We start from the raw sequence: 19,693 nt of genomic DNA, 5'->3' as shown, positions 1-19,693 counted from the left end.
GGTGTAACCCAAACTCCATGGCGGGTTAGAGTTCTCAGCACCGCCTGGGAGGCAGTGGGCTCTGGAAGGTACAGCCATGAATCTCAGTCTGGCAAGCTGGCACAGTGACTTGGCTTATCTGTCTGTGAAGAGAGACTACATGATTGTGAGTTGTAGTATGAAGAGTTTATCAACATGACTTTGGGATGATTGCATTGTTCCCAAGAGGCAGGGCCATGAGTGAGTTATATAAGTCATCCCATACAAGTGCTGGTAGAGCATTCTGACCACACCACGCCCTCATGTACTCTGCACAGGTTCCAGAAGCGCCATTTCAGTTTGTAAGATCTGTTTTATAGAAATTTAAACACTTACTGAAACTATTTTTTCTATCCATCTGCTTTCAAAGGCAGTTGCCTTACTTTGCATGGGTCCAATTGAACAAGCACCAGAGGAAGCCAGGAAAACTCTTTAAAAAGGACCTTTTTATCTTTACACACACACACACACACACACACACACACACACACACACACACACACACACACACACACACACACACACACACATAGTATGTCACTCCTCTAAAGTAAGTGTGTGTGTGTGTGTGTGTATGTGTGTGTGTGTGTGTTATTATAGGCAGAACTGGCAGCTCTGTCTAACGTCAAGGCTGCTTGACATGTCCCATTATATAGCCCTGTCTTCAGCAGCTTGTAACTTTGCCAAACTTTAGACATTTGAGCTGAAATTTTCCATGCCCAATGTCTGTCTCAGACTGATTATTTTTTAAGTTTCAGCTAAAAAGATTCAGCAATTTCCAAGAACAAGATTAGCAACAAAATATGTTGTTTGCCCACGTTAAAAAAAAATCTTACTATAGTCTCATTGACAAACTCTAGTGTCCCCATGCTTTGGAGCACTGACTTGAAATTTGGCAGGGGGTCATCCTGGTGTCAGAGCTGTGGATGTGCCGTCACCATGAATATCTGCTCAAATTTGTCCAAGTTATAAGGCTCTAACAACCCCCCATACACACACATTCTGCACATGCTCAGTAAAGTCCAGCAGCTAAATTTTCCAGAGATTCTGCCTCACTGAGCATGCTCCATCCCCCTCACAGCTGCTATGTGTCAACTGGACTCCACATGCTGCATCCACCCACAGCAACTGCACATACTCCATCCTAAGGGTGGAGAGGCAGAACAAGAATTTCCCTGCAGAAGGGGAGGGACCAGCGCCAGAGGATTGTGTGTGTGTGTGTGTGTGTGTGTGTGTTAAAAGTGTCACAGAAAACTCTATGGGGAAATTAATAATTCTGTATTCAGTGCAGGGCTTGGATCCTGCACAGTAAACAACAAATGGGCCCACACACTGGACGATGAGGATAAAAAGAAACAGTGAATAACTGCTCATTCAGTGAGCACAGTCTATCCTGTGCACTGAACGAGGCAGGGGTCCTGAAGAAAAAACATGTGATTATGTAATTAAACCTTAATTCTGTCATTTCCTCACTTTTGAGAGCTTGACTTTGCAGCCTTAACATTCTTTTAACCATCTTTTGGATGTAATTTCCTACGTGTTTATATAGATATAAAACCTATTTTACAACAACTTGAATGGATTTTCATGGCTCCCACTGAACCTTGTTCAGTTGAATCCAAGGAAACCATGACAAGTGGCTTGGAAAGAAGATGGATAGAAAAACTCACCCCAGTAAAGTGTGTGTATGTGTGTGATATACACAATGTCAGTACTCTAACGTATAGTATCTTGGGCCCTTCCAGGGCCAGGAGCAAGTGCTAATGTTCCATTGGGAAGCTGGGAATCTCCCTTTCCCAGTGGGATAAAGCTCCTCTTCCTAACCCTGCCAAACTGTAAGATTTCAGACACTAAGGTTGCGATGTTTTAACATACCGAAATGGGAGTGGAAGAGTGAATCCTCTCCATCCTGGGACACAGGTCAGGAGGGGAAATTTAGGGGTGAAGGAAGAAACACTTGTCTCTCAGTTTGGCTTAAAAAAACCCAACTGGGGCTGCTTGCCGGGACTCAGAAATCTGGAATGTTGGACTAGCACCCAGAGGAGATGGATTGGTGGGCAGAGGGCAGGCAAGGTGCATAATAAATTCTATTTATTATGTGTCTCTGCAGGGTATGATGTGGCTATGGTCACCACACCATGGATATGAGTACCCACAGTATTATGCATTCCACAATAGCCCTGCACAGTAAAGAATGCTAAGAAATGACAACACAAGTGAACCTTTCAGGGGGAGGGATAGCTCAGTGGTTTGAGCATTGGCCTGCTAAACCCAGGGTGGTGAGTTCAATCCTTGAGGGGGCCATTTAGGGATCTGGGGCAAAAATCTGTTTAGGGATTGGTCCTGCTTTGAGCAGGGGGTTGGACTAGATGATCTTCTGAGGTCCCTTCCAACCCTGATATTCTATGATAAAACCTCTGTACTAAATCCACAAGATAATCTGGTGTTTAAGAAGCACTATCAACAGTGCTGGAATATACATATGCTGTATGCTCCCCTCAGATCCAGGCCACTGTGTTTTGCGTGATCTCTGATGGTTGGTGCTTTTGCCTGCTAGTTTTTATTAACTGAAGTTTGGGCGGGAGAGGGAATTTAAAAACTGAACGGGGCTTTAGGGAAAAAAAAAACATTTAAGGACCTATTTCTGCTGTCCCTAAATCTGTAGAGATCTCACTGGAGTCAATGGGAGCTTTACCTGAGTCGGTAGTGCAAGACTGGGCCCTATGTGGGTTTCTAATTGAAACCACTTGCAGATGTTGCTATAAAAACTGGTCTTAAGAGAAAAGGGGAGGCAGCTTTGCCCATCCATGGGGACTTCAAGCATACCATGCAAAAAGCAGCCTAGACCAGGAGTACACTGGAAAAAAAGAGACTTGTTTCAACTAGACAAAAATGAATGTCATACTATCACAGGGACGTTCACCAGAACTAGCGAGAGATTACTCTGCCATTTTAAGATTGGTAGCCAGAATAACATCCTGTTAATGATCTGAAAAATTAAGGCCCCCTAATTAGTCTCAATTATAAACTAAGTGTAGTTGGGACTTCCTTCAAGTTAAGCCTCATTGCCATATAAAATTGGGCTTAAGGGATAAGACTTACTCAGGTTTGATCTTCAAGTAGCGTCAGGAGAATTAATTTATTCTCTTCTTTGTCTTTCCCCTGTCAGGCTGCAAAAAAGGCACTGATGCACCTCCTGATGTGTCTCACCAGACCTTGGGGAGTTCTGAATCCAGGTGACCGCAGCTGGATGCAACTCCGAGGAATGCAACCAGTAGTTGCAAACAAGAACAATAACTTTAAAGTTATCTAGAAAAATTCTGTGTGCTCCAAGGGAAAGCAAAGTATTAACAGATCTTTCCATACAATGGGAACACAGTAAAATGTTTTGAAAACCACTTAACCAATGGGCCAGCAGAGTGATCCTACTAAGAGAGGGATGAAGGAGCCCAAAATCAGATGGTTCCTAGTATATTAAGGCTTAATCTTACTTGTCTCACTCATACTAATCTCACTCACCCATACTAATTGGGCAAGTACGGCAAGTAGGATTCGGCAAGTGACTGCACCGGGAGCTGTGAATTCAGCACTTCTCAAACTTGGGTGCATAGAGTTATGCACCAAAATAAGTGAACTGATTTTCAGAAGACCTGAACCCTCAACAAAATTCACTGACTTCAAAGGGAGATGTGGATGTGCAGCACCTTTGAATATCAGACCATTTACTTAGGGGCCTTCCTATGGATTTAGGTGATTAACTTTTCGGATGAGAGTTATTCACCAGTAACCAGGTATGAATTATCCTGAGTGATATTATCTGTTCCAGTGTCATTTAGGATATAGGGAAACTCTCTCAAACAAGGAGAAACTTCCAAACAGAATGAACTTTTAAGGGAGACCACTATCAATTCTGAACTTTAGTCTGGAGGGCCCAGTGCCAGTGATAAGATGAACTGATTTCAGTACAGCCCTTTGTTAGTGAAGAGCTTCTTGGTTTTAACCATGTTGAAGTTTGCTCCTGAAATTTGCTCTCCCCCTTTGAAACAAGAGGAGGCCTAGTCTAGAGTCTTGACTGACTCACTGGTTTACATTAAAACAGTAGGAAAGCCAGCAGTCAATCCTATTCAACCTCAATAAGCCAGGACTGCTGGGGAGGGATTTCAACTAGAAACATGTTAATAATTAAGAAAGCCAAAATGGCATGAGAAACGTAATTCTGAAAATTGCACACGGTGCATTTAGCCAAGTAAAAATCATGTACGTTGAAAGATTCAGCTATTGCTAATCCTTCCAAAGGAGGGAATGCAATGTAAATGGCAAGCGAATGGTTTATTCATATGTTGCTTAACCCGTTACTCACTGCAAAAATCAGTAAGTACAACATCCCTTTATTCCTAGCAATCAGAATCAGTCAAAAGACTGTCCAGACCAAGAGGGTATATTTGTAGAAGACATTTTAAAAAATGGGACAGTGCGGGGTGCTACTCATTACCTCAGGTCCCTGAATCTCAAGGAGAGAGGCTCTGCACAGGGCCGGCTCCAGGCACCAGCTTAACAAGCAGGTGCTTGGGGCGGCCAAGGGAGAGGGGCGGCACCTGCGGCAATTCGGGGGCGGCAGGTCCCTCACTCCCTCTAGGAGCGAAGGACCTGTCGCTGAACTGCCGCCGCCGATCGCGGCTTGCTTTTTTTTTTTTTTTCCAATTGCCGCCGCCGATTGCGATCGCGGCTTTTTTTTTTTTTTTGGCTTGGGGCGGCAGAAATGCTGGAGCCGGCCCTGGCTCTGCAAGATGATTTTTCATCTTCTGTTACCCCTTGGTTCTTATCTGCTACCCTTTGATCCAATCTTCTCCAGTGCAAATGGAGATGAAAGGAAGAAATCCTGAGAGTTTTTGAAATGCAAAGCACTGACATGTACAACATTAGCAAGAGGTTCTGATCACACCTAGTGCTGACCTATATATATTCTTTTAAGAATGCCACCCCTGCTACTCCATAAAGAAAGACAAGGAGCCCCACTCCTTAATCTAACAAAGACCCCCTATTTTTTTTAGTTTAAAGCAAGTCAAGAGTGTTTCATTGACCCTTGCAATTAGAGAAAATTAACTGCCACTGAATAGATAGTCAATCTAAAGCCATAGATTCAGGAACAGACACTGCTCATTGGTGCTGCTCTCTCACGAAAGGACTAATCAGTTGTTGAAACCATTGACATTTCCTTATCATTAATATGTGGCTGGCCACTCAGAGACTTTCCCTATTTGTGGTTCTACTTGAACATGCACTTTAATATCAAATGAAGCAGGAAACAGATACCAGGTCATACATTCATCTGGAGAAGTGCAGCTGTCAGGACCACCATGTTTCTTGTCACACACTTAAAGCCTAAAGACAGACCCTTCATTTTAACCATTCACCGGACCAAAATTTTGGCATGTTTGTCCTTCTCCATGAACCTCTAATGGTTGGTTACCATTTCTGATTGCTCACAACCGTAAAGGATCTTGAAGTCTAAATTTAGTGGTAGAAAGAGCGTCCCTTGAGCTGTTTTTTTTTAATGGCAAACTGACTGTTCTGTGTGGTATCAGCAGCCACCTAGAAGGACATTTGTGTCCTACTCAATCACATTTATTGTCCGTTTGTTATACTTATGTGGGAAATGTTCATTGTCTCGGCATCTTATATAGTTATTGCATATTTTGGGACTGCAGTCAATATTTCTAATTAAAAGTCAATTTGGCTGCTACAGCTACAATTTCATAAATTAAATCAGATAATGAATTGCAGCTCTGAGATAGGAACAACTGAGTGTTTTGAATATGGAAATTTGGTGTGAAAAACAATTGCACTGGTTTCCTAACAGTGCCACTCTGTTTTCTTCTGATTGACACCAAGATGAGATCAGAATCAGGCCCCAGATTTGTTTTACCAATACAAATAGGCATGTAGGGCCAGATATTCAGCTGGTGTAAATCAATACAACTCCATTAACTTCAATGGAATTTTACTGATTTACACAACTGGAGGATCTGGCCCAAAGACCATAGCATTTTCATATAAAGAAAAATATCTCCCCTTAAGCACCCCAGGAAGATTTCTCACCTAAAGATCAAAACCTAGAGACTTCATACAGAAAACACACTCACCTGCTTGTTACCATATGGATCATATACATTTAATAAAACAAACGCTGCGTAGGGCACCTGCTGTATTGCAGACATGTTTTTTTTCCTCCTGACTTTGATTACCTGGCTGGGTGGGGTGGGGATGAGAGATGTTGTGGAGGGGAGGGAGAGAGGAAGGGTACACTGATATAATGTTAACACGAGATCACAGCATCTACAAAGGATGACGCTCCAGACACATTTCCTACCGAAATGACCGGAACGTTCACCCTTCCAGGTATTAATGAAAGATTTGTGACAATGAGTAAAAGATGCAACCTCAAGACAGCATGTTCACAGTGCATATTTTTAAAAAAAACACAAAGACAACAGGAAAAAAGAGGAAGGAAGACCATACCTTTCACTACCTTATCCAGATAGTGAGCTTGGGAGATAAAAGACAGGACATTTAAGGTAGGATTGAATAAGTGCAGTACAGCTTACTATGAGATTGTGCAGGTGCAAAGAAAGGCACAGGAAAGTTTGCTATGATATTAAAAGAAAAAACTTTTATTGTGGGGAGAGGAGAAGGAAGGAAAGGGTGGAACAAAACTATTCTCAATCAAAGAACTGAGGAAGGCTGTGTTCAATCATCCATTTAGTCTGGTTGCAGGGATTCAATAAGCTCAGCAAGAGAAACAGGAAGGTAAAAATAAATGGCAGAACATTGTAAGGTTCTGATCGCTTGCAACAACCCACCTCTGCGATAGGAAAAACAGTGTCTTTCCAAAATTCTTCCACCTTGCCTAACAGCATCACATTTTCTTAACAAAGATGCCTTGTTCCCCTGTGGCCCTATTGGAATTGGAAAGTCTTTTACTTTTGGATCTGATAACATATTGCATTTATACAGCCCAAGATTTTCATTTGCTTTCGAAAATTAAACTAACTTCACAACAGCTCTGCAAGGAAGGTAAGTGTTAATACACCCAATGTAAGGAGAGATAAAGTGAAGTACTGAGAGGTTGTGGAGGCATACAGGGCAGTCATGTGCCCAATTCTCATTGCAAGTCAATAGGAGTAGAGTGCCTTTGAAAACTGCTACCTAATCGGTCTGCCCAAGTTCACACAAGAAGTCAGTGGCAGAGGCAAAAATAGAACACAGAAATCATGACTTGCAGCTCTCTGCTCTAGCCAGCAGACCACACTCCTTCTCTTAACATCAGTTGATCTCTGTTAACAAAGATGCTTGGGGGAATTTTCTGCTTTTCTCTCTTTTGCTCCCTCCCTCAAACCCTTTGCTCCCACAACTGTTGTTAAGTAAGAGCTGTTAAACGTTATTTCTCCAGTTCCAGCACTATTCCGAAGCTCCCTGTGATCTTGCGCTCAGAGGAGTCCTTGCACCCTAAGGGGGAGTTTCTCATTTCAGATCGGTTCATGGAGACCACCCAAGTAGAGGGTCACAAACCTTAAGCAGGATTTCTCCCCCCGCCCCTTTGAATCTAGAATCCTGTAAGTCTAATGGGTTAGTGGAAGCACAAGCCCACTTTTGTAAGTGAGCTAAGAGGGTCTTCATTCCCAGAGTTAGACACCAACGGAGTGCGGTTCACAAATCACTCCTACAGAGAAGGATTGAATACATGCAGCACAGCTTTGCTTACCAGCCCGGATAGCTGCAGAAGTCCAGGAATGGGCGATTCTGGTTTAAAAATGCAGAGCGGCCCAACATACAAAACCTTGGCCAAAGTTTTGCCTCACAGCTGAAATTTTCAGATGTGAAAATGTTTACAGGGGAAAAAAATGGAGGGAGTTGCCAGGCCAGCTAGACCAATTATTTGCAGATGTTACCTTTTAACTTAGATGGCTTGAAGAACAATGCAGCCTCATACGAGAATATCTCGTATGTGGCCCCAAACTTATGCCACAGTAGTAGATTCAGACATAAATATTTCACCCTGAACTTATGTTGTTCCCATGCACGTGTCAGTGGATCAGCTGTGGGCACTCCTTTGGAAAGGTGCAAAGGGACTCTGTACAACGGGCATGTAGAATGAGCTTAGGAAAGGAGCAATGGGTGCTCTAAACGTGGCCTGCTCCTGTTCTGCCTTTCACCCGAGTAAATCGGGTACAGCGTCAATGAAGTCACTGGAGTTAAAGTGGTCTAACATAAATGTAAGTGAGAGGGCAGCATGCAGCCCTTATGTGCTTAGCAAGTGGAGATAACATGAGTTTATGCCATAGTGATACTGACAAAGGCCGTGTCAGCCCTTGAAGCTGACCCATGTTTGGTATCCAATGTCAATTACAATTCCCCGCCTCATCCAGGGCCAACCTCTGTTTAAAGCTGATGCAGAAAGCGTTGGAACGAGGCATCAAACATACCTGTGCAGTGGGTGCTGACCATGGGTTGATCCTCTCCATGGAAAACATCACACTGTGTTCAGTCGTGAGACTGGTTGTCAAACACAGCTCAGTTTCTACTGCAGATAGGGCCAAACACTCTAGCATGCTCAGACATCTGAATACCTAGAGTTCTGGTCTGACGGTAGCCTAGAACTTTTACCCCATAGAGAACAGAATCCTGGCTTAATGTGTCTTGTTTGGAGTCCAGCTGCTCAAGTAGAAACTGAGAGGCACTGATTACAGCCCAGACTACTCAGAGTGTGTGTAATTATTTATGCAAAGGCATTGATGAAAGCCTATCCCAAAGGATAGATTTCTAAAAATCAGGAGTTTCTCTAAGTAAGACAAAACAAGGCCTGATTGTCTCATAAGCAACAGCCCATGTTGGGAGGGATAACGTCTGTTTGTCTGTCTAGATACGCGTTGTGGCACCCATCACCATAAAATCTCACTGCTATGGAGGGACAATGCAGCATTCAGGTGCTCTCAGCCAAAATTACGGAGGGCAGCATGTGCTCCTCTTCCCTCCCACACTGGCTTATCTCTGCTGGCTGGTACAGAGAAGGGACCATCTCCCCACCAGCTATGGAGAATCTAGAGCTGACTGTGGCACTACAGTCTTGTGTTCAGAGCCCACAAGGACTGTGTCTATACCTAACTCCAGTATAGGGGTGGCAACTGGATGGGAGACTCCTTGTGCCCGCTCCTCCACGTAGGATGACCAGATAGCAAGTGTGAAAAATCGGGACAGGGAGTGTGTGTGTGTGGGTTTAATAGGAGCCTATATAAGAAAAAGACCCCCAAATCAGGACTGTCCCTATAAAATCGGGACATCTGGTCACCCTACATGTGCATCTAGGAAGGGTAATACATAATCTGCACCAAAGCCTCCAGGATCATGTACTTGTAAACAGCTTCACAGAGGAATTCACATAGAGGATGAAATTTGAGTCCCCTGTGTAAAGTCCAAGTTGCCAGGTAGAACCTTTCCCTTGCATCACAGAGGCAGGATGCAGAGCAATCATAACACTCATGTACTATAGCCAATGGGTGTGGTTCATTATACCTATTATGCAAAGTTTGTGGCTAGACTCCCATGGATCCATGCAATTTCTGGACTCACCAGCAACAACCTGGTCACACCGTGTAGTCCACTCATGGATCACCCCAATCAACCTATGGAGTGGCCCAATGCAGAGCCAAGCTACAATTTGGCCCTTTGGAGGCAGGGGGAGGGATTTCACCTTTAAACTCAGGTTCTCCTAGAAAGCCCAGTGGTCTCTGTGGGTGGCAGATGAGTGGTGGAGCCTAATAAAACAAAATTTAATTGTTGCTACTTTACTTGGGCCAAAGGAAATGTTCTAACGTAGTGGAGACTCCACCAAGTGAGGGCTGCATTATGTATGTTCCTTAGTTCCTGTTTTAAGAATTCAGAGTAAATAAATTAAGTAATTCTGCAGGATTTAAAGATCCCTGCAGTTATATAATCAACTTTATGTTCCACCCTCTTGCCTGAATGAAGGAAGGTTGCTGAATTAGGATGATGAACACAAGCTTCTGCATCAATTTCCTGGTTGAGAATTAACTGAGGTTACGCTAATGAAATCTCAGAACGTGAGCAATCAAGCTACTATACTTGGTAACGTAACTCTTTGTATGAGCAAACAAAATTAATCCACTGGGATCACAGTTCCCTGGTAGCATGAGAAAGTGCTTCCTATTCATTCCTTCCCAGTAAACGAGAAAATAAAAGGAGTTCTTACTCTCATATGTGCTCAACAGGAAATGGAAGGAGAAACTTCCTTTACTTGTATCATCCATTTCTACCACTGTTACCTGCACACATGGCAATATTATTAAAGAATTACTTCAGCAATGGGGTTTAATGCTTCTCATTGCTAATGCAGGCTGGGCAACGACACAGACATATAAGGGATTACTGTCAACAGAACATGTTGCCATGCAGGGAAATTACACAAGGACAAGGGGAATGCTTACCACACACTTAATGTAATTCCAAGTCAATGTCCTTTCATCTGTGCCAATATTACTAGCTTATTACTCCTTCACACGCCATTCAGTTTCCTTGGATATTTATGACTTTGTCAGATCTCCTTTATATTATACAATTACCAATGAATATTCGTAGGAAATATGGTTTACAGCTTCAGAGGCATGAGTGTATGTACAAATTTGTTGTTAAAACACAGTATCTGGAGGGTAGGCGGGGGGAAGGAAACTGAATTACTTCTGCACTCAAAATAAGGGATGGTTCCTAAAGCCCAGACAGCACTGCAGTGGGAATGTAGTACTGTATGAAAGTACAGTGGGTGCCATTAAAATCTTGATGCTTGCTGCATTGCGGTGTTTGCCTTTGCCATGATAATGTAGACTCTCTATTCTAAGAATGAGGAGTGCTGCAAACAATATGGTCACTTTAATTAGTGTGAAAGGTAAAACCCGTTTGAAAGCAATCTTGGTATGTCAGCTGCAGATTGAAGTATCACACACATTCTCTGTATTACTACGAAGAAATTTGTATTTTGTTTTTGAATCAGCATTAATAGAATGAGATCCACTGTATGAACTGGGTACTTTTGTGTATGAATACAGCCCAAATCAAATTGTCCTCTGGATTTAGGACATTTCCCTAAATGTAAGTATTTTCACCAAGGACAATGATGAATTTTTGTTGCAATCCATCACCTCAAAGTCTACAGTTTGGTGAACCGAGTGCTATAAATAGAACTATGAAACAATATTATACAACCATGGTTCCCCAATTAACACATGATTGCTTTCCTTTCAGTTTAAAGTCATTTGTGAGAGGGATTTTCACCCATTGTTAATGGGAAGAGCTGAAAGCTGTTAGGCACGTGGAAGAGAAAACAGAATGTAATTTCTAATGAGTCGTAGGGAGTTTTTGAGTGCCAGACATTTTTCATTAGGGATGTTTGTGAAGACCATAATGTGGTAGAGGGACATTAGCCAGAACTGAGCCACAAACATGGTTTGTTGCATTATCCTATTGCTGGAATTAAAGTATTTGTGATTATGCTTCAGTTACTGACTATCTCTGCATGTGTGAATGGTGCCCAGGCTGATAACTTGGATGCTTAGCTATGCTGACAAATGAATTTAAGAATAACTGATAAAAAACAGAGGGCCAAATTCTGCACTTAGTGACACTAGTGTAAATCTGGAGTGACTCCTTGGGCGTCAGCTGAGCTACGCCAGATCCACTCTGGTGTCACTGAGACCCATTAGTGAATTCTAAGTGTAGGCTGGATACTACTAATGTTAGTGCTCGTGTGACTTGGACAGGTTATGTAGGCAACTCCACTGAACTGGGATCAAATGGGCAACGTTGTGATACTCAGAGAGAAGAAAAGGCAAGGTGCTGCAGGGAGTCAACTTAACTCAGATGAAGAGGCAGCGTAAATCTGAACCACATTATTAATGAGCACACAGATGTCTTAAGGCAGGGACAGTGCCACTTTCTATAATGTTAAGCACATTGATGGCACCTTATAAATAATAATGATCTGTGCGCCACAAGTTCAGAGCTTAAGGTAATGCCAGGTGCATTAGATGTACGAAGATGGTGAGAAAGAAAAGTGAGATGACTAGAGAGATAGTGAGGCAGAGAGAGAATTAGCAAGACAGCTTTGAAAATCAGCGAGACATTTTCTGAATATAATTCTCCGTGTCACTGATAAATTGTGCAAATAATGGAGTGAATCAGGGTAACAGAAACTTAAAACAGGCTGCATGTTTCTGAATAAGCGGATATCACAGTACAGAGGAGTCTTGGAGGCCAATGAAAAGACCTTTTACAAGAGTCAGAAGTGGGGCATTTTCCGAAGCTTCTAGGTAAGGTTTGTCAGCTTGTGTCTGAGAGATCAAACACTATATATGTATATTTCACCTCTGATAGTAAAAATATATATATCTAACCAGGTCATCACCAAATGAAAGGACATTTTGTCTTGTTCCCACATGAAAATGTATGATGTCAGAACTTGAAATCCAAGAACAAAGGTGCTCATGCTACACTAAGTCACATAGATTCAATTCAGCATGCTTCTTTTCTCCCCCATCCTCTTCCTGCTCCTCAATTATTCTTTTAAAAGTATTTTCCCCCTACCAATAGTGCAGTGCTCTCCGTTCCAGCCCGGGCTGCATTCACATTTGCCATCCCGACATGTCCCGTGCTCATTACAGCGTGGGTGACACGCCCGCTGATCACAGGCTGCGCCCATCCATCCCTCCTCGCAGCGGCAGGTGCCTCCGACACAGAGGCCGTGTCCTCCGCAATCCGCTGCACAAATCTCTGTGGGAGAGGAGAAAAGAGAGGGGGCAGGGTGCGGGGGGAGAAATCCAGAATGTTATTGTTAACAAAGCAGCCACACTTCACTACCTCGCCTTACGGGGAATGAAAGGAATTCCTGCCGCTCATAACACTAATCCTTTCTGACAATAAGAATCTAATAAGTAGATTAGAAAAAAGAGACGGACATGGATTGCAGAGGTCTGCTGTGATTGATCCTCCTCTTTGCTTTCGAATTCTATCACACTCCACAAGCTTTTGTGCTGACCACATCCAAAGGGGAAGGCTCTTCCAACAAACGGAATAAAAGTCAAATTTAATTAAAAACTGGTTAAGTGTGAAAACAATGCACCGATAAATCACTGATGATAAAGTTAAGTGCAGGCAAAGTCTATTTGCAGCTTGTTAGCCCATGATTCTGGGGCTGTGATTCATGAAATCACCTCTTTTATTTTTGGTTAACGTTAATAAAGAACATTTTTATGTAGGTTTTCTCTGTGGGGGAAGCCAGGAGTCGGTTTTACCACTCCCTCATTAAAAATCCCCTTCCAGGCATTGAGGGGCCTATATTCTTATCTGATGAGATTTATAGTCTGCTGCTTGTGGGGCTGCTATGAGTCCTCAACGTTCCCCGATGTCACTGGAAGCTGAGGATGCTCAATGCCTTGGCACTCATCTCCTGGCAGGATCAGCCCCTGCAGGCCTTATCTGTACACATATTAGGTGCCCACCGCTCTCATAGACTCTGGTGAGACTTGGGGTGCTTGGCATCTCTGAAAATCTGGCCCTAAAATCCTAAAACCTGGCCCCTTTCACCCACATCTTATTTTATTATTGGTCTGGGGAAAAAGGGCTGGAGGGGGCCAGACATCCGTGACACAGACGGTAAGTGCCTATTTCTGCTATTATCATTGGAGACTGGCTCACAGGAAAACAATCAAACAAACCCCAAAGTGGCATTACGCAGCAGATGAAATTAAATGCATCCATTGCTGCTTCACCAGACTCTGGAATGGTCAACTGACTTCTTACCTTCGATCTGTGTAACACAAACCTAATGACACTCTCACCCTTTCAAGCCACATGTGAGTTCAAATACCTCGACTTCTTCTCAGACTAACGACTCCCTCTACTCCCTGGCAGTTCTGTACAGTACATATGAATGGGGCTGAATCTGCCCAGCAGTTCAGTATTTAACACCCGCTTAGCTGCTGTCCGTTTCAAGGGACACGACTCTCTCTGCTATAATCCTCACAGGGTGGAGAGGAAGGAGGGCATAGGGAGAGGGGACAGGAACATTTTTCCTTTCAGTGCGTCCGTGCAGAGCTGGGCAGAATTCTAGCCAAGTATTCGACAGGCAGGGCAGTGGCTAATGCACCAGTTAGCATGCCACAGCTGAGTGGGGAAGGATCAGCTTGCTCGGGGTGTTATGAGGCCCCCGCAGCCCTAGGAATGTATGCTGCTAGCAGGCACTAGGAACCGTGCATGACACTCTCATGTTAAGGTGCAGTAAGGTGCTCTACAGAGCACATTTCCCTCCCACCACGCACGCCATCCTGTTCTGTCCCACCAGGGTGGCTAAGGAGCCCAGGATGGCTTCAATCTCTCCCCTTTTGTGTGCCTCAGTATATTAGGGGCAGGATCTAGCCCTAGACATTTGTGGGTGAGGAAGGGGCTGGTATTATACGAGCCATTTGCTTCAGGTCACTGACTGCACATAAAACATTCAGGACTACTCAGCTTGCATTAACATCACACCTGACTGAAATTCAGCCTTATATAAGCTTGCCTTAGTCTTTTTCTAATTAATACTGCCAGTGACAGGGATCTTCAGACATACAGAGACTTTGAGGCACTTCTGCTATGCTTGCCGGGGCCGCTGTGTTCATTTTGATTTGGAGAGGGAGATTTGGCGTGTCCATAAAGCCAGCCAGCAGGGGTTTTACGACCTTACAATTAAATGGACCCTTTCCTTCAAGGCACTCAAAGCTCTTTACAGAGAGTAATTACTGTAAGAAATAATAATACTTAGCCCTTGTAGAACACACCTCATTCTCAAAATGCCTTACAAACTTTCCAGCTGTTTGCCACACACTACAATGTATGTGTTTGTAATCGTTTAATAAGAACATAAGTATATAAGAACGGCCATACTGGGTCAGACCAATGGTCCATCTAGCCCACTATCCTGTCTTCTGACAGCAGCCAGTGCTGGCCAGATGCTTCAGAGGGAATGAAAAGAGCAGAGCAATTTATCGAGTGATCCACCTAGGATTGGCAATTTTGGTTGGATGTATTCCTGGAAGTTTGTCACATGACGTAATTTTTAATTAAACATTAATCTTTAATTCCAGGCCAATCCTGGAGAGTTGGCAACCCTAGATCCACCCCTTCTCCTCCAGCCAATTCCCTTCATTTCAGTCAGTCACAGCTCCTTGAACTCTTTCTGCTGAATCATACAGACTTCAATTTCTAATAATGTACTTTGGCTACAATTTTCAGAAGCACCGAAGTGACTCATGACCTTAAGTGTCATTTTCAAAAGTGACTTAGGGCCAGATTTTCAAAGTATTTAGGAGCCTAACGATGCAGGTAGGTGGCTAGTGGTGCTTAGGTGCTTTTGAAAACCCCACCAGGAGCCTATCTGTATCTTTAGGTGCCTAAATACCTTTAAAATCTGGCCCTCAGGAGTCAATGGAACACAGGCTCCAAAGTGCCAAAGGCCCAGATTTTTAAAGGTTTGTAGGTTCCTGAGTCACTTATGTGTTTTTGAAAGTTTTACCCTTTGCGTCTGGAATTAACAAATTGATTCTCTCGACTCCCATGTGGAATTGTGAGTATTGTCACGTCACTGTACACACAGGGAAAATGAGGCACAGACCAGTTAAGTGGCGCACTTCAGATCAGCGGGATAGCTGGGAACAGAACCCAGCAATCCTTATTTCCTGCCCCCTGCTCTCATCAGCAGACAACACAGCAACGGAACTAGGCCTATTGGGGTATCATGTGATTGCATTGGATGTTCAAATTAACTAATGTCGGAGTCAAGCTGAGCACCTGCACTGGAAAAAGTTGGCTCTCCTTGGCTGACCTGTGAGATGATAAAGTCTGGGAGAAAATAAAGTAAACAGAGGAAAAACTAAACAATTTATGTCAAAGAGCCCTCAACCAGAGGAGGAGAAATGCCTTGAGACTGAAGAAGTTCAAGACTTTTTGCATTTAAGTCCAGGATAAGAAGGCAATGTTACATGAGCCTCTGCTGCTTTTCCCCATGGCTTAGCGAAGGGATTGCTCCAGTCCTAGGTTGAAATGACTCATCTGATTATGAAAATTCCCCCTGGGCTCTCTCCTACAAGGGGCTGAGCACACTTTACTGCCGCTGATGTCCTAGGGATGGATGGCCTAGTGGATAGGGTCTGGGACAAGGTCTCAGGAGGTTCAATTCCTGGCTTGGCAACAGACGATGGGCATGCTGCTTTCTTCCTCTGTACCTAGGGTTGCCAGGTGCCCAGTTTTCAACCAGAACGCCCGGTCGAAAAGGCACCCTGGTGGCTCCAGTCAGCACTGCCGACCGGGCCATTAAAAGTCTGGTTGGAGCTGCTGCAGGGCTAAGGCAGTCTAGTCCCTACCTGTCCTGGCACTGCACTGCACCTGGGAAGTGGCCAGCAGGTCTGGCTCCTATGGGGGGGGGAATGGGGCTCCGTGCGCTGCCCCTGCCACGAGCACCGGCTCCACACTCCCATTAGCCAGGAACCGCGGCCAATGTGAGCTGGGAGGGGGGCGGTGCCTGCGGGTGAGAGCAGCGTGCGGAGCCGCCTGGTTCCCCCAACTAGGAGCCAGACCTGCTCACCGCTTCAGGGGCGCAGCATGAAGCCAGGACAGGCAAGAAGCGTGCCTTAGCCCCGCCGTGCCGCTGACCGGGAGCCGCCTGAGGTAACCCCAAGCCCCAGCCCTGAGTCCCCTGCCCCAAACCTGGAGCCCCCTCCTGCACCCCAAATCCCTTATACCCAGCCTCACCCCAGAGCCCGGACCCCCAGCCAGAGCTCTCACCCCCCCTGCACCCCAACCCCTTGTCCCAGCCCAGAGCTCCTCCCACACCCTGAACCCCTCATCCCCAACCCCACCTCAGAGCCCGCACCCCAACCCAGAACCCGTACCCCTTCCTGTACCCCAACCCTCTGTCTCAACCCGCAGCCCCCTCCTGCACTCCAAATTCCTCGGCCCCAGCCTGGAGCACCCTCCTGCACCCCAAACCCTTCATCCCTGGCCCCACCCCAGAGCCTGCACCCCCATTCCAGAGCCCGTACCCCCTCCCATGCCCCAACCCCCTGCCTCAACCTGCAGCCCCCTCCCACATTCCGAAATGAAAGTGGGGACAAAAGGAGGCTATTATGAATCCATCTTGAGAAACTGATAAGAGTTATTTAAAGGTGTGAAACTAGGGTAAAGGTGTGACACTACAAAAAGGGTGAATTCAGATAAGTGTTAGGAAAAAGCTCCCAAAGGTGAATCTCTGTGGACTAAGTCTTCTATGAAAAGGGGAGGAAGCCCCACTGCTTGGGACATTTACATCTCAACTGGAACATCCACTAGCACTGTAGAGAACAACTCTGCAGTGGCAGGGGCATGCACTAGATGATCTGAAACAGTGGTTCTGAACCTTTTCTACACCTTCTCCACATAAGAATCCCTCCAATCTAGCTGGGATCTAGTCAGAGCAAGGACAGGGTGGTTGTGACCATCAGGTGGAGAATCCATGATCTAATAGACCTTCTCCATCTCTAGTGTAAAAAAGCCAAATCCGCAATGGAATTTTTCTAGGTGAGAATTTGGCCCTAGATATCTAGGATTCTAGTCCCAAAGAGCCCTAAATAAAGAATCTCAGCTGACAATCTATATCAATACCTGTGGGAAAAAAAGATACTTCAGACAGTCTCATTAACATGTAATTTAATGATTCTTGACAAGGAGAGCCAGGCATTCGCCAACCTAAATCTTCCATTTAACAGCCAGTTTAAAAATAGCTGTGAACTGTACGATTTAAATAGCCGTACAGCACACAGCTTGCCACACACATCAACTAGCCCTTTATAACCTGGTCTTCTTGTGCTCACAGGTATCTAATGGATGATTAAATAGCCGGAGTAGCTTTTATTTTTATGGTGGGACTCTGAGACATGATCAAAGGGGATTTGAGATTAAGTTTTCTTTTAAATACAGGTCTTTGCAGGCAATTTGAATCGGGCAAGGTTGATTTACTGAAGAGGGCAGGTGAATTGTTACCTTATCATTTGGACCGAGCGATAGGATTTGCCATCTCCATTTTTAATTGGAGCCACATTTTTTTTTAAAGTTTCCCAATTCTGTTGTTAAAATTAGAGTGTGATTAGCTAACATGTGAGCCGTGTGAGTGAATCAGTACAAGAAAAGCGTTTAATTCTCCTGTTACCGTATCCACAGGCTCTGGCCAGCTGCATTATGCTGCTCCTGCCTATTTAAGCTTAGCTAGAACACTCCGCTTGGGTATAAAAGCCCTGCCTGTTAACAAATATTTTCACACCAGCTGTCCCCACAAGGTGGCTAAATATTTCCTTTCATCTTTAATCTCTTTTACTGTTTGTACAAATAGCTTAGCCATTCCGTAGCCTATTTCTAGGTGCATTGTATATTCCCACATCCTTGCCATACTGTTTTTCTTTCTTTGCTGTCACGATGCCTGCAGCCCCTTGCAGGAATTCAAATGAGCTTGTGGCCTATATTGGGGTTTCACAAACTGCAGGCCAAATTCTGAGCTTGAATGGGGCTCCCATTGGCTCCAATAGGAGCAAACAGTCCATGCATGTCGGAGAGAAAAATCTGACTCACCTCCACCTGTACCCCAGGAATGTCCTTATGTCCCTTCCCTATGGAACAGAATAACAGAACAAAAACAAGGTGGCGGCTGGCTTCCAAGGCCTGGCTCAGTGCTGGGTAGAAAGCAAAGGTGCTGTCCAAAGAACTGGGGAATACACTCCAAACCTCTAAAACAGCAGGGGGAATCAAGAAATGGAAAATCTAGAGCTTCAGACAGTTCTCCAACTGACCAGTGTGGGGCATGTAGGTCGCTAACACTATACCTTGCTCCCCACTCTCACTATTGCACCAGCTACTCTAATTAGCATGAACCAGCTGATCAGCAGAAGTCAAGTTTATTTCATGGAATCACAGAATCATAGAATCCTAGGACTGGAAGGGACCTTGAGAGGTCATCTAGTCCAGTCCCCTGCACTCATAGCAGGACTAAGTATTATCTAGACCAGTGGTTCTTAACCTTTACTGCAGCCTGCACCTCTTTGGCTCTCAAAATATGTTCTCGCACCCCTTAAACCAAGATATTTTTGTTTGTATATTACAGTAATCATTAAAAAATGCATAATGTTAATAAATACATAGGTTTGATGAAACAAAGTAGTTGTACTTACGTGCCTGTGCTTAATTTGTGTTTTCAATGATTTACCTTCTAAAAAAATCTGGCATATCTCGCACACCCAGGGGGTGCGTGCACCCCAGGTTAAGAACCACTTATCTAGACCATCCCTGACAGGTGTTTGTCCAACCTGCTCTTTAAAATCTCCAATGATGGAGATTCCACAACCTCCCTAGGCAATTTATACCCAGTGCTTAACTACCCTGACAATTATGAAGTTTTTCCTAATATCCAACCTAAACTGCCCTTTCTGCAATTTAAGCCCATTGCTTCTTGTCCTATCCTCAGAGGTTAAAGAAAACATTTTTTCTCCCTCCTCCTTGTAACAACCTTTTATGTACTTGAAAATTATCATGTCCCCTCTCAACCTTATCT

At 44.3% G+C, this 19,693-nt stretch overlaps 1 protein-coding gene across 4 annotated transcripts in view; it reads right to left on the bottom strand.

Annotated features, from left to right (window-relative positions):
• TENM4 (teneurin transmembrane protein 4) overlaps positions 1-19,693 on the bottom strand; it is a 427,958-nt gene that overhangs the window by 125,795 nt on the left and 282,470 nt on the right. For 2 of the 4 annotated variants that reach the window (XM_065406816.1, XM_065406791.1), the window contains exons 13-14: positions 12,670-12,855; positions 6,538-6,564 (exon numbers count right to left, since the gene is read on the bottom strand). In XM_065406816.1, coding sequence (XP_065262888.1) covers positions 6,538-6,564; positions 12,670-12,855 — 213 coding nt within the window. The remainder of the gene's footprint in view (positions 1-6,537; positions 6,565-12,669; positions 12,856-19,693) is intronic. The other 2 variants (XM_065406800.1, XM_065406809.1) reach the window with 1 other exon arrangement.

This window comes from Emys orbicularis, chromosome 1 (genome assembly GCF_028017835.1).
Source record: "Emys orbicularis isolate rEmyOrb1 chromosome 1, rEmyOrb1.hap1, whole genome shotgun sequence".
In the NCBI taxonomy this organism is placed as follows: domain Eukaryota; kingdom Metazoa; phylum Chordata; order Testudines; family Emydidae; genus Emys; species Emys orbicularis.
This window is presented reverse-complemented; position numbering and strand designations above follow the sequence as displayed.